Source organism: Triticum dicoccoides, chromosome 1A, assembly GCF_002162155.2.
Source record: "Triticum dicoccoides isolate Atlit2015 ecotype Zavitan chromosome 1A, WEW_v2.0, whole genome shotgun sequence".
Classification (NCBI taxonomy): Eukaryota; Viridiplantae; Streptophyta; class Magnoliopsida; order Poales; family Poaceae; genus Triticum; species Triticum dicoccoides.
In genome coordinates, this window is record NC_041380.1 from 42,423,095 (window position 1) to 42,437,852 (window position 14,758).

General features: G+C 41.8%; 1 protein-coding gene and 1 long non-coding RNA gene across 2 annotated transcripts; both read left to right on the forward strand.

The window, feature by feature from the left end:
- The first annotated feature begins 2,946 nt into the window (after positions 1-2,946).
- Positions 2,947-4,989, forward strand: LOC119358405. Its single transcript, XR_005172243.1, has 2 exons — positions 2,947-3,211; positions 4,543-4,989. It is a non-coding gene; the product is annotated as an uncharacterized LOC119358405 (long non-coding RNA).
- A 6,865-nt stretch (positions 4,990-11,854) lies between these two features.
- On the forward strand, positions 11,855-13,632 carry LOC119358473 (tryptophan decarboxylase 1-like). Its single transcript, XM_037625015.1, has one exon. It carries the CDS (start codon positions 11,949-11,951, stop codon positions 13,482-13,484), a length of 1,536 nt encoding a protein of 511 aa, XP_037480912.1. The 5' UTR covers positions 11,855-11,948; the 3' UTR covers positions 13,485-13,632.
- The last annotated feature ends 1,126 nt before the right edge of the window (positions 13,633-14,758 follow it).

The window sequence follows — 14,758 nt, forward strand, 5'->3', positions numbered from 1 at the left end:
ATCCTTGTTTAAAAATTGTTCATGTGTCTAGAAAAAGCTTATGCATTACAGTATTCATGTGTTCTCAAAACATGTTCACGCATGAGGAAAAAATGTTCGTTTTACAATAAAATGTTCATGCACGACTAAAATTAATGTCATGCACTTTCAAAAACTGTTCGCACATTTCTCTAAGAAACAAAACACATAATGCGAAAAAATAAAATGAAAGAAAGGAAAAACACAGAAAAAATTAGACAAATAATTCTAGAAACCAGAAGAAAACCTGGATGGAAAAGGCGAAGCCATGAAATAAGAAAGAGCAAATGGAAAAGAATGCTGGAAACAGGAAGAAAGTAAAACCAGAAAATGAAAATAAAATGCACGGAAAAAATAAACCATAAGAAAACCATTGAAAAAACAAAGGAAAACGCGAACCAACCTGTGGTTGGATGGTTAGATGGATAGTGGTATCCCCAACCAATAAGGGTTCAAATCCTGGGAGGAGATGTTCACATCGACGGCGTGGCGCCTTGGTTTTGGGAACCTTCTAGAAGGTTCCTGAACCGAGCTTTATCTTCTGGGTTTTTTTCTTTTTTCTTTTTCCTGTTTCTTTTATTTTTTTATTTATTTCTATTGTTTTTTCGTTTTCCTGTTTATTTTTTCAAAAGTTTCAAATATTTTTCGGAATTTCAAAAGGTGTTCTCTTTTTCAATATTTGTTCAGTTTTTTCAAAAAAGTATTCAGGAATTTCAAAAAATGTTCTCATTTTCAAAATTCTGTTCAAAATTTCAGAAAATGTTTGCATTCTCAGAATTTTGTTCACAATTTCAAATATGTTCACGTTTTAAAAATGTTCTCATTTAGAAAAATTGTTCACAAATTAAAATGATGTTCATGTTTTCAGGAGTTTCAAAACACATGATCCAGTTCCAAAAATTGTTTCGTGTTTTCAAATTTCGTTCGGGAGTTTCATATTCACCTTACCAAGTTTGATTTTGGAATTCAAAAAATTTTCCTTTTTAAAAACAATGTTCATCATTTTCGGAAAATGTTCTTTTTCAAAAAAGTGTTCATCATTTTAAAAAATGGTCCTGTTTTAAAAATAGTCGTCATTTAAAAAAGAAATCACATTTTTCAGGAAATGTTTTGATTTTCCCGAAAATGTTTTCATATCTGAGCGCGGCTTTGAGTTCTTACAGTGTTCACGCTACCTACAATCAGTTGAATCCATCTGCTCTAGTGGTGTGCCTCCCTCAACTGGAATCCGATGTTGTCAGCTCGAATCTTCATGCCCTTTCTTCTTTTTACATCTTTTTTAAATGATGCGCGTGTGGTCTACTGATGGGCTGGCCCAGTTCAGGCACCTGTATGGGTCGCCCCAACTATTTGCCGCAAAATGCGGTAAACAGGAGCTCCCATCTTGAGGTGTTTGTTGGAGCAACACTGTGCCGCAACGGGCCTAGAATAGGAATGAGGGCTCGCCTTCTTATGGGAGATTCTATATCTAGCTTGACGCAAGATAGACTGTAGCCTCACATCAAGCATGCTTATCCTGGGCCGGCCCGATAGTGTTAGGTTCGTTATTTTCTTCTTTTACTCTTTTATTTCGTTTAAAATTTGAATATTGTTAATATGTTATTTATTGCAATTTTTTAATTAAAGGTTCATCACACAATAAAAAATATGGTGTAAAAAATTCATGCAGTTCTTAAAATAAATTCAGAGTATTTGAAAATATTGGTCAGATTTAAAAAATACTCACATATTTCAAAAATGTTTGTGACATTTATAAAAATAAATATAAATGTATTGTCTCAAAGTAGACGAGACATATCATTCGCGCATTCTACTAGGCTGTAGAATAGAAAAATCACGTTCACTAGTGGTGCATTGGCAGGCAGATTTCCCAATAGTGATTCACCACTTCTTCTTCCTGTATAGCTCATATTTACGCGTTTTGAAATGTATATTTACAGTCGCTAATAAAATGCGTAGTGGGCAGGCTTACTAGCGATCACGCAGGGCTCTTCATGCCCAAGAAAAGTAGCTAGATAGAAATCAATTGATGTCACTCCCAAAGGGGAAAGTATTTAAAACACCTTGCTCCTCTCTTCGGGAAAACCGCTTACTTGTTTTTTCTAAAAAAATATTGGTGAATAATAATGTTCATGAATTTTGAAAAATGTTCGTGAATTAAAAAAGACTATGCACTTCAAAAATGATCCTGACTTTTAGGACAAAAATGAATTTTTAAAATTTATGTGCATTTTAATAAGATACATGAATTTTATTGAAGAACGTTCATGAATTAAACCACTAAAAATAAAATAAAATACGAAGAAAACCAGATATAAAATAAGAAGAAACTGAAAATAAATGCAAAGTTGGAAGCAAAGCAAAGCAAACCGGTAGAGAAAAAACAAAACGAAACATGTGCGCCAGATGTTTCCCTATTTACTACACATGTGACCGCCCTATGTGTAGTGAATATCTTTACTACAAACAAAGAGTATGCATTACTGAGAAAATGCTTATAGGTGACCCCTTATGAGTGGCAGGCATGATCAGACACCCGCCACAATTATTTTGAAAAATTTGCAATGGTGGGTGCTAGACATTGCTCGCTAGTTATCCCCGTAACAGTGGCGGGCACACGTAAGGACCGTCACTGCTAAACGCTTGGTAATTTTTTAGGGCAAAAAACAGCAGTGACGGGCACATGGAATCGCCCGACACTAGTGCCTCGCCAAGCAGTGGCGCGTGCTTCCTAGCGACTACCACAACTATATTTGGCTGAACCACATCCATCGGTTTTGAATTTCATCACAGTTTGCAAATGGCGGGTATAACTGGTTACCATGCATATATAGATGTGGCGGACACTATCAGCCGCTCATCACTTCTATGTACAACTTTATCCACTGTGCCCCCACCCGCAGCTACTCAGATCTTATCCATCTAGACACAACTCTCTCTCTCTCTCTCTCTCTCTCTCTCTCTCTCTCTCTCGTCATCCCAGCGTCATGGCGTCATCCGTCGCCACTGGCGAGATCGCGGTCCGCCACCTCGAACGGCGCCGCGGAACCAATCTTCCCCATCGCACGCGCCGTTCATCGCCTCCTCGAAGTTCGTCAGCCTTGCCGTGCAACGCTATCTCCAATTACTCGTCGTCCGCCTCCCTTTGCCATCATCCTCGGCCTCGTCCTGCTGGCCGTCCAACTTCGCCCCGGTAAGCATGCTTCCCTTCTCTCTGTTAATGAAAATTTTAGTTGTTGTCACTATTGTACTTATACATTAGCAACATTTTGTTAGTGTAGTTAAAATTTGTTATATGATGTACCATTGAATCTTTGTAAGTAGACGTCTTAAATTTGATTGCTTGTGCTAGAGGACTATGTACTGCATATGGATCAACATATAGTACTGTACAATGTTTTATTCATGATGCAGGTATTGGTAATGAGTGCTAATGTTTTTGCGAAACATGGATTAAGTTCCATTCGCTTAATTTCTGGCACTAAATACGTCCAATTTCTATCAAAGGTCATGCCGGTTTTTCCGTAAATTTATTACTTTTTATGGATGAGCTACTTAATTGTATTTTTCATCGGGTGGAAAATATTCACTTTGAATCCACAAACTGAGATGAGAGTTGTTCTAAGAGGAGGGCATCGACTATTGTCGTAAGGGGTCGTCCTTCTTCTTCTCTTTCTCTTAGACTTTGGTAAAGTAGGAGGGGAAGATGAAGGACGACCATCACCCATAGTCGTAAATACAGGAGTGTACACCATATATACAACCACTTGAGAGATGAACTGACTGCTGCCGTAGGGGGTTGTTCCTCTCCCTCTTCTTCCTCTGAGACCTTGGTAAAGCAGGAGGAGAGGAGGAAGAACGACCATCACTAACGGTCGAAGTACCCAACATAAGAGTGAAAAATGTTTACCTGAAGGACAAATATGGAGTGTTGTCGTAAATCTGCTTTCATAGAAATGTCTTTTATCTAAATGTCAACTTGTTTAATGCGATTTAGATCAAGAAGCTGAGACGCCTCGTTAGGACTCCTACACTCGTAGACGGAACCCTTACTGCCGTAGACATCGTCGAGAGGGTGATTCAGTACACGAAGATCGTGCTCGCCTATGTCGAGAGCGCTCGAGCAGCCACTGAGAGCGCTCAGGCATACGTCGAGATCGCTGCAGCATATGCTGAGAGCACTAGAGCAGCCGCCGAGAGTGCGCGAGTAGCCATCAAAGCTGCGAGGACCGCCCAAGTCGAGATCATGAAGATGGTGGAAGGCAAGGAGAGTTCATGATGTAGTTGAACTTTTACTTCTGAACAACTAGTGCACTGCCTTTATGTGATCTATATGATCGATGCGTGTGAACTTAATTTCTATGTTGCTATGGTGGAGCTAAACTTTTGCTTCCGAACTACTAGTGAACTGCAATGTGGTCATTTGTATCGTCCATGATGCTATGAAGATTGTTATATGACTTTGCTCTACGTGATTGGATAACTACGAAATTGACTTATTAGCTTGTTTATTTATCTTCATAGATGAAGCGAAACTGGTATATGGTGTACACCGGGAGGAATCCATGAGTTTATGATTCATGGGAGAAATGCAATGAACAAGTGAACGGTTACAAGAACAACTGCTATAAAGGATATATGACTAAAAAGGAAGCAGAGGATCGTTACGCCAACTAGGTCCGCAAAAATAAAATCAACTATGAAGTATGCTAGACCGTGTGGAGAAGTGAACGAGTAAAAAAATCATTATTTTTATCCAGTTCATTGTCATTATGGTGTTGTTGTTATCATGACGTCTTGTATGTGTGTAGCATGCCGGAGGCTTTGCTAAGTAGGCTACGTGTACTAATGATGTCACGCAAGTTGTTGTACTCTAATGCATACTTCTATTTGTATTGTATTTGGATTATTATTGTTATGCTAAATGTAATGTGTATGATCACTTACATAATGTATATGCTGTAATGTGTATTGGCTGTTGTTTACTGTCAATTCTCAGGTTTGTGTTGGCGACTGAACAAATAGTTGTGACGGGTGCCCCAGACTTCCCACAACAAACAGTATACTCCAGTGGCGGGCGCTAAGACATGTCCGCCACTGCAGAGACTCTACCAGTGGCGGGCCATATTATAGCAGTGGTGGGTGCACCTATGAGACTCGCCCTTCACTGCTAGGGTTTTTCCGCCCGCCACTGCTAGGCATTCCTGCAGTAGTGAGGTAATGTCATGGTTAACAGAAAAAGTTTGTTGCACGACTAAAAAACGGTTACATTTTTATTTTGAAAATTGTTAATGTGAGAAAATGGGGATTCTGTTTGTAAAGAAGCAAATTTAACTTAGTTTATTTGATTTAAATATATTTCAGAACAGAATTATATTGAAGTAACCTAAAACATAACAAAATGCAAAAAAAATAAATATCTTGTACCTCAATGATATTTTTTCATTGTATGAAAAAAATTCATCTTATTTTAAAAAATGTTCATATACAGAGAACAATATTCGTTACTTTTACTTAGGTTTGTGGACAATAAGGATGATCATTGATGTTTCCATAGAGTTCTTTGATTCTCTTCCAAACCTCATGAGCGCTATCAATGATGTTATCATTTCTAATGCATTGTCACTTGTAACTCTTTGTATAGCATTGTTAGCTTGAGCATGCATTGAGGTGTAAGTCTTGTTCTTATCTTGGAGTTGGATCCTGAGGACCTAGGGGAGGAGCATATCCATCTTCAAGCGTTTAATGTTCAAACCTATACCAAGGAACTTGTCAACCATCTTTTTCTTCCAACCAACATAATCTCAACCATCAATTTAAGTGTCATTATAGTGATAACCCGCTCCAGCGTCCATACTATCCATATTTAGTAAAATCATTGCAAGGAGACCTTATAAGGAAGTCTTGACAATGATATATTGCTTTGATGTCAATTGAAGGATTGATAAGTAGGATTAGAGCCTTAACTAAGAAGAAATTGATAGAATAGATACTAAGAGAAACTAAAAAATCAATGATAAAATCAATATGCAAGACAAAACTGATTTAAAGAACCCATTTTTCGCCTTATATACCGACAACTAAAAACGACTATAGCATTGATGCTGCTACTACGTGATAACCCCTGAGTCTAGCGAATTGTTGGAGCACTTTTCAAGATGGATGTGGAAGTATTGAGTGATGTATCCAGTAGAAGCTAAAGGTAGGCTTCATATTCTCTCAACATGTGTATGTCAGTTATACAACCTTCTATGCACTTCTAATGTTCACTACTTCACTTTACCGGGTGGTAAGTTGATTGATTGTTATAGGTGGTTTTGTCATGGCAAGAGCTGAGAAGTGGAGTTGCAAGAGTGTGTGTGTGTGTGTGTGTGTGTGAGAGAGAGAGAGAGAGAGAGTGGTAATTTGTTGTGTTACACACTAAATGATAAATATGGTAAAGTGGTAACAATGACAAAGTGGCATCTTACCAGTGGCGGACGCCCGCCACTTATACTTGGGCAATCCGGCCGTCCATTTTTCTCTTCCTCTCATCCATCTACCCACCTCCCTCCCTCTCTCTCTCTCTCTCTCTCTCTCTCTCTCTCTCCTGGCCCCTCAACCCTCTCAAACTCCCTCTCAGTGCCTTGAGTTGCGGTGGCGGTCCGCAGGTCCATGCGGGCGATGATGCTTTGATGGCAGATTCAGCGTGCACGGCAACGGATGTAGCGGGCGCATGTCAACGGATCTAGCGGGCTAGTGGTGGCGGATCTAGTGGGCACGCGCGGCTGTGGATCCAACACACGCGGCAGGGGTGCCAGCCTACGTGTTGGGTGCATGCGTGCGTGCCAGCTTCCCGAGCAGGAACAGGCCTACACCGTGGAGTGCTGCTACTGTGCGCTGGGAGGTGCATCCATTTTCTTTATTTCTAAAATCATACCAGTAATGGGTGAAAAAATAGGACCATCACAATTACGTTCCCTTGTCATTGACGGATGGATATTAATGTCCCCCATCGGTAGTGCACGCCATCAATAGCAGGTGCTATGTAAAGCCCGCCACCGATGGACCTTTACCGGGGCGGGCATGAGTCCCGTCACTGATGACCTATAAGTAGCAGCGGGAGATCACTGTCAGGCACCCTTGATAGCCACGCCCGCTACTGACAAGCTATTTGCGCCCCCCCCGGTGCTAGCTAGTTCTGCAGTAGTGTCAGCTTTGACTGTGATTCCTGTAATGATGCGACGATTGTTTTGTTACTTTTACCGCGTCCGCGTGACGAGTCAAAAGTCAAGACAAAAATTTCATCAAAGATACGCCCATTTTCCTCCGTTGTTATAGTTGAGCGTATGAGTGACGACGAATGACGCCTACGCGGGTGCCCTGTCACCATTCGAATTATTTTCTATCCAATCATTCTACGTAATTACATATGTACAGCAACGACTCAGTACATTAACGAAGCTGGTATATGTGCATTACCAAGTCAAGTCGTTGCTGCTTAATTACCCATATTAGCTCATCTCCTTAATTTGTCACTGAAAAAGATTGACAAAATCTGTTTCTTGATAACATACATGCGCGTGCGCGTATGCAGATAAGCACGGTAAACAGCGTAGGTTTTCTTTCATTGACACAGTAATTAGTAATTACCTAGCTACCAAGTCATACTCAAGTGAGAAAGTCAGAATATTTGTACAGCTCCGGTGCAACGCGTGCACCTAACAGTTTGATATTTATTTTTTGGAGGGATAACAGATTGATATTTTAGTTCAAACTCCTATGCAAGCTAGGTTGATTAATTCTGACTGCAGAATCGGACGGAGGGTGTTTTCTTAAAAGGCCTATAAGAGCATCGTCAACTAGTCCCTTTTCCCATGAAAACAATAATAATCTGAGTTAGGAGGAGTTGGGCAAAATAATGTTCGAACATGTCTCGTAAGCACAGATTTTTTGAGGGCCCCGTATAAACAGCAGAACTTTCTCTGGATCCAGGGAAAATAGCTCTTTCCGTAAACCTTTCTCTAAAAGTGCCACACCAGCACGCCGCCGCCATCAACCATCATTGCCGACCCACCTGCGCACCCGCACACCGCTGACCACCGCTGTCCGTTCTCCACCGCCACCGCGCCACCATAAAAAACCATATTTAAGGAAAGTTTTTAAGGGATTTGTTGGAGATGTCCACCTGCAAACCACTCCTAAATTATATGAACACCCCATAAATCCTATTTTGCAGGCAGATTTTATGGGACTTTTTGAAGATGCTCTAAGGTCTTATATTAAGTATCACATGTCCTTACAAACACAATCCTATCGTTTTCATTACTTGTTTAATGAAAGAAAGGGTTTCCCCTCAGTTCCACAAACTAAAGAAAATGTGCATCAATGGATCACATTAATCCAGCATGCAACCCATAGTTCAACTCCAAAGCCTTAGAAAACTACTCAACTCATAACTTGTCGTCCACTCATCAAGCCTCCTTTTCTCACTTTTCTTTACAAAGGCCAAAGACCATATATTAAATAGTACATGCTTCAAAAAACACTCCTACATAAACTAAACATCCAAGTATCTGAGGCGTTGACCACTCCTAATCTTCTTCTACCCATCTCTCCTACAGTATTGATTTTGTCCTTTAGATAATGCACGCCCTCTTTAGAAAACTCATAATCAGGTTTAAAAAAAAATGCAAAATCAATCCCAAAACAAATTGGTGTAGATATTAGAGTGATTCATGCGCTAAGCTGCCTTGATGAAAAATTCATTCTTTTGTGGTCTCATGGAAAAAACAAAAAGTGCAGAGCTTAATAAATCTTTTGTTATTTTTGGATAGCTCACAAATGAGTTGAGATTTTCAAGAAACTTCAATTGGAAACGAATTTGAATCATTAGCATGTGTTTTTTTGTTGGATTTTTTGAATGAGTGTGTTTTTCCTTTTTGAAAAAGGAGCATGTGCTCCCGAGCACACTTGATGGGTTCCACTCTCTCGTAGCGCTACATCCCTTATTCCCATCTGCGTCTCTCCGTGTGTTAGCTTACCCTTTGCTTGGGCCATCATGTTATGTCGGAGCTTTAGTAGCCAATCAAATTGTGCCCTCGCCCCTCATCTCATGGGCGGTTGCCATTTGTCAAAACGGTGGCCTTTGCAGCGCGTACGACAACTCAGAGTAGAGAAGAAGAGCAATAAGAAGAATCACATAAGTTTGACTCTATGATCAACTTTTACATTAATTGACAAATCACTTTGCATTTGATAATAGATTTGGGAACTATTTTTTGGGTCCCTTGATTACTTGTAAAGTTCAGATTTGGTACCTTAACTTTAGACCGATAACTTTGACCCCATTAACTTTCAGTACTTGACAAATTTGGCCCTTGGCCTTATAACCAAAGTGATATGCATGATCATCTGGTGATACTTTATCACATGTGGCAAACCATAGAGCACAATATAGAAACATATATGCAGGAAAATGGCAATAAAGCATGGTACAATGAAAGATGTTAAGAAATACAAAATGGAGGAAATTTGAAAATAAATATTAAAATGTAACCAAGTATCAACAACATTCTAGAAAAGCTACTAAAAATATGGGATTTAGTAATATAATATTTTTAAAAGATTTAAGAAAAATAATCTTCAGGGCAGATCATGAAAAAGTATAACATCATTTCATATAACTCATCATACTTTTCTTTCAATAATGTTCCTAAACTGTTTGGTAGTTCTCACCAACATCTAGTTCTTTGCACAATATTTGTGGATTGTTGTATTCTATAAAAAAATCCAACTTTCTTATTTTGTGAATAAATTTTAGGTTATTTCAATAGTTCTCTCGAATGTTTTGGATTTATCCAATATGTTTTTTTATATCAAAGCACTCACCACTTTAGAAGGAAATATACTGAATGCTACTATTCTGAATTTTCCGACCTTTTCTGCCAACATTCTGTGCTGCATAGGTTGTCATTTGTGCTAAAATTGGCGTCACTACCTCAATTAGATGGCTAACAAGGGTTAAGGATAGTGGCGGAGATACATGAGAAGTTGGGGCGGAGGGGGGCACAAAATATGAATGCTTAGGGTGAGCAAATAGCTCATTTGGTTAGGGAGCAAAATGCCACTTTGCATATTAGATTTGACTAAAGTGAAACTTATACAGTTTGACCAAGTCTGTAGAAAATAATATGAACATTTACAATAACAAATGTATATGATGTGATACTATATTCAATGATGAATCTAACGGTATTGATTTGGTATTGTATATGTTGATATTTTTATCTATAAATTTGGTCAAAGTTTATAAAATTTGACTTCAGACAAAGCCAATATGTGAAGTAAATAAAAACGGAAGGAGTGAATATTGAGATTTGGTGACTAAAAATGAACTAGTTTGACAATAGTTAGATTCCATGTTTTTGGTATATTTGTGGTAAATTATTTAACTTGAAACGGTCACTTCTACTCTTCTCCAAATAAAAGCCATCGATCCTACAAAAAGCTTTTAGGATTACCCACCTACATTCGGAAATCTAAGCATTAGTCAAAATTAAGCACAGACCTTCTCTACCTAACAAGATACTTGACGAAATCAATCGCGTCAGCGATGACCGGTCTTGACAGGAATTAATCAACCACATATGCACGCATGCCACGAGAAAAAGGGTTCAGCGTTACTGATAGAAATCCCACTGTACGCTGTACAGCAACCAAGTGTTCCATGTTGAATTGATCATGTGTGCTTGCGCCTTGAATGGTTTGAAACGCTTGCTCAGTCAGATTGGGTTCAGAATGACGAATTGATCGAACGTGGTTCAACCTTTTTCTTTTCTTTTACTACACATGACATGATAACAGATGTACAGTAGGTTTTTTTTTTCCGAGTTGATACCATATGTACTTGTACTTTAAATAATGGTTTGAACTCTACTTTTGGACGCCGGCTGTTCAATTTCTGTAGCTTTGCTAGCAGCTCCCGTAGGAATAAATGAAATAACCAAAGTTGTCGACCTATAGCTGATTTTCACGGTACCGGTAATCCTGCCGGTGCAAAGCACAACCCAAACATAAATTGCATAAATGATAACGCAAATTTAAAAGAAGCAGAACACAATCATATGGGTGACCAAACATGCAAAGACCTTCAGACTGGCTGAACCTGATAGTACAATTCTACTGGAGAATTTTCATATTACTTGTTAAAATAAACCAAGAGACTGATGATTACAAACAATATCGTTGGCGCAGAGGTGAAATACACTATGATCTCATCCATAAGTCCTCGTTGTATTTTGAATTGGTCTTTGACCATAAATTTAACTAGCAAAAAATTATACACCGTAAAATTTATACCATTTGAGTCATATTTATAAAAAGTTCTGAAAAGTGTTGTTTTTAGTACATAAAATTTATGCTTTACTAGTTAATTTCACGATCAAAGTTTGACACAAAATAGCAGGGACTAATAAACAGTGACAAAGGGATATGCTACATGGAGTTAATAACGGAAAGAAGAAAGGATTTTTTTTTTCTGTGGTGACGAAAATGGTGTAGTAGCAGACTAGCAGCCGACTGGTTGGCAATTTACGAACGTTACCATAACGGGGGCTGCTGGTAGAGCGTTCATCTGGACCCTTGAATAGTCGAGTTGACCAGCAGACTGGTGTCGCGGGCGCTCGACCTCGCATCCCTACCAACCCATGCATGCACTTTCCTAGCAGCGTACGATAAACGCACGCGACCGGGACTCATCCAACGCCCAGCCCGCCACGCCGTTTCCCGCATCCAACTGGTATATATACCTTCGCCTATGTACTTCATCCTCCAAACCAAACCAACCTAGCTAATTACTACAACCTCTCCGCCGCTTCTTCCTGCTCTCCGGCAGAAAAGCTAGCTACCTCCACTTCATTGATCAAGCCACACAGTCTTGCTCCTAAAAAATGGGCAGCTTGGACACCAACCCAACGACCTTCTCCGCCTTCCCCAACGACAAGGCAGCAGCGTTCGAGCCGCTAAACCCCGATGATGTCCGCGCATATCTTCACAAGGCCGTCGACTTCATCTCGGACTACTACACCAACGTCGAGTCCATGCCCGTTCTTCCTAACGTGAAGCCGGGATACCTGCAGGACGAGCTCAGCGCGTCCCCGCCGACCTACTCGGCGCCGTTTGATGTCACCATGAAGGAGCTCAGGACCTCTGTCGTACCCGGCATGACACACTGGGCCAGCCCCAACTTCTTCGCCTTCTTCCCCTCCACCAACAGTGCCGCGGCTATCGCCGGGGACCTCATCGCCTCCGCCATGAACACTGTCGGGTTCACGTGGCAAGCCTCTCCGGCAGCCACCGAGATGGAGGTTCTCGCTCTCGACTGGCTTGCGCAGCTCCTTCGCCTGCCAACCACCTTCATGAACCGCACCAGCACTGGTCGGGGCACCGGTGGTGGCGTCATCCTCGGCACCACGAGTGAGGCAATGCTCGTCACGCTGGTCGCCGCCCGTGACGCCGCGTTGCGTCGGAGCGGCTCCGTCGGCGTGGCCGACTTGCCGCGCTTGGTTGTGTACGCTGCTGACCAGACCCACTCTACATTCTTCAAGGCATGTCGGCTCGCAGGCTTCGACCCCGCCAACATCCGCTCCATCTCTACCGGGCCGGAAACCGACTACGGGCTCGACCCAGCCAAGCTTCTCGATATCATGCAAGCTGACGCCGACGCTGGTCTTGTGCCAACATATGTTTGCGCCACAGTGGGCACAACGTCTTCCAACGCTGTTGACCCGGTGGGTGCCGTCGCCGACATTGCCGCCATGTTTAATGCATGGGTCCATGTCGACGCTGCCTACGCTGGCAGTGCGTGCATCTGCCCAGAGTTCCGCCACCATCTCGACGGCGTCGAGCACGTGGACTCCATTAGCATGAGCCCACACAAATGGCTTCTCACATGCCTCGATTGCACCTGTCTCTACGTCCGTGATGCTCACCGCCTCAGTGACTCGTTGGAGACCAACCCGGAGTACCTCAAGAACGATGCTACAGACTCGGGCGAGGTCACCGATCTTAAGGACATGCAGGTCGGCGTTGGTCGACGGTTTCGTGGGCTCAAGCTCTGGATGGTCATGCGCACCTATGGTACCGCAAAGCTCCAAGAGCATATCCGTAGCGACGTCGCCATGGCCAAGATGTTTGAAGATTTTGTTCGTGCCGACGACGGGTTCGAGGTGGTTGTACCAAGGAACTTTGCTCTTGTGTGCTTCAGGATCAAGGCGACTGGAGCTATGACGGAGGAGGATGCCGATGAGGCTAACCGTGTGCTCATGGAGAACTTGAACAAGACCGGTAAGGCTTATCTTGCACACACAGTGGTTGGTGATAGGTTCGTGCTTCGGTTTGCCGCGGGGTCGTCCCTGCAGGAGGAGAGGCATGTGAGGAGTGCTTGGGACCTCATCAAGAAGACTACTAGCAGTATCATGGATTAAGTGAATGGACCTACAGACGCACAAAGTTCCAGAAGCCACACAAATCCCTATATTTGGGGTATAATTATTCTTTTGTATTTATCTTTTTTTTCTATGATTCGGATTATTATTACTTTGCACATTTGGTTCTTATTCCTTTTTGTGATCTATATCGGCCGAGGATATATGTATAGGAGGCCAGTACCAAAGAAATTTTTTAGATTGTAGAATTGCTTATATTGCAAGAACATGAGATATTATTCTTTGTATTGTACTCTGATACAAATATATGGGAGTGACTTATAGTCAGGCGCCTGAATTTTTGTTTTGGATCACTCACTTTCTTGTTAGACCGTGAGATTAATGAAACAAGTTCTTTATAGGCTCCTCGCAAAAAAAATAAGTTTTTTTAGACAAACTCACGAAGCCTTTATTAATTTGTTACAATGTTTTATAAGAATGAAAGTAAGATCACCGGGTTAACCTAACCAAACATGGCGTCGGGTCCCTAAAGTAAGAGCATGCTTCGTTAGCTTATGAGCCTCGACATTTGAGGTCCTAAACTCCTAAACAAAATTACAACTAACAAAAAAACCACCTCCCTAATGATAGAACCGTAACTTGCAACACTCTACTGGTTTATGTCATTTACGACCACCTTACAAGTCGAAGCCACCTGAATCCTCTGGGTGTATAGATCATCGGCGAGAGATAACACTTTCCTTACCGCCAAAGCTGTTGGGGAACGTAGTATTTTAAAAAAATTCTTACGAACACGCAAGATCTAACTAGGAGATGCATAGAAACGAGAGGGGAGAGTGTGTCCACGTATCCTCGTAGACCGAAAGCGGAAGCGTTTAGTAACGCGGTTAATGTAGTCGAACGTCTTCACGATCCAACCGATCCAAGTACCGAACGTACGGCACCTCCGTATTCAGCACACGTTCAGCATGATGACGTACCTAGAGCTCTTGATCCAGTTGAGGACGAGGGAGAGTTCCGTCAGCATGACGGCGTGGCGATGGTGTTGATGAAGTTACCGACGCAGGGCTTCGCCTAAGCACTACGACGATATGACCGAGCTGGTAAACTGTGGAGGGGGGCACCGTACACGACTAAGAGAATTGATCTTGTGTGTTCTAGGGTGTCCCCCTGCCTCCGTATATAAAGGAGGAGAGGGGGAGGCCGGCCGGCCCTGTAGGGCGCGTCAAGGGAGAGCAGTCCTACTAGGACTCCAAGTCCTAGTAGGATTCCACTTGGTGGAAGGGGGAAGAAGGAAGCGAGAGGGAGAGGGA

Coding starts and splice junctions, on each gene's coding strand:
- LOC119358473 (XM_037625015.1), top strand. CDS start 11,949: ATGGGCAGCTTGGACACCAACCCAACGACCTTCTCCGCCTTCCCCAAC.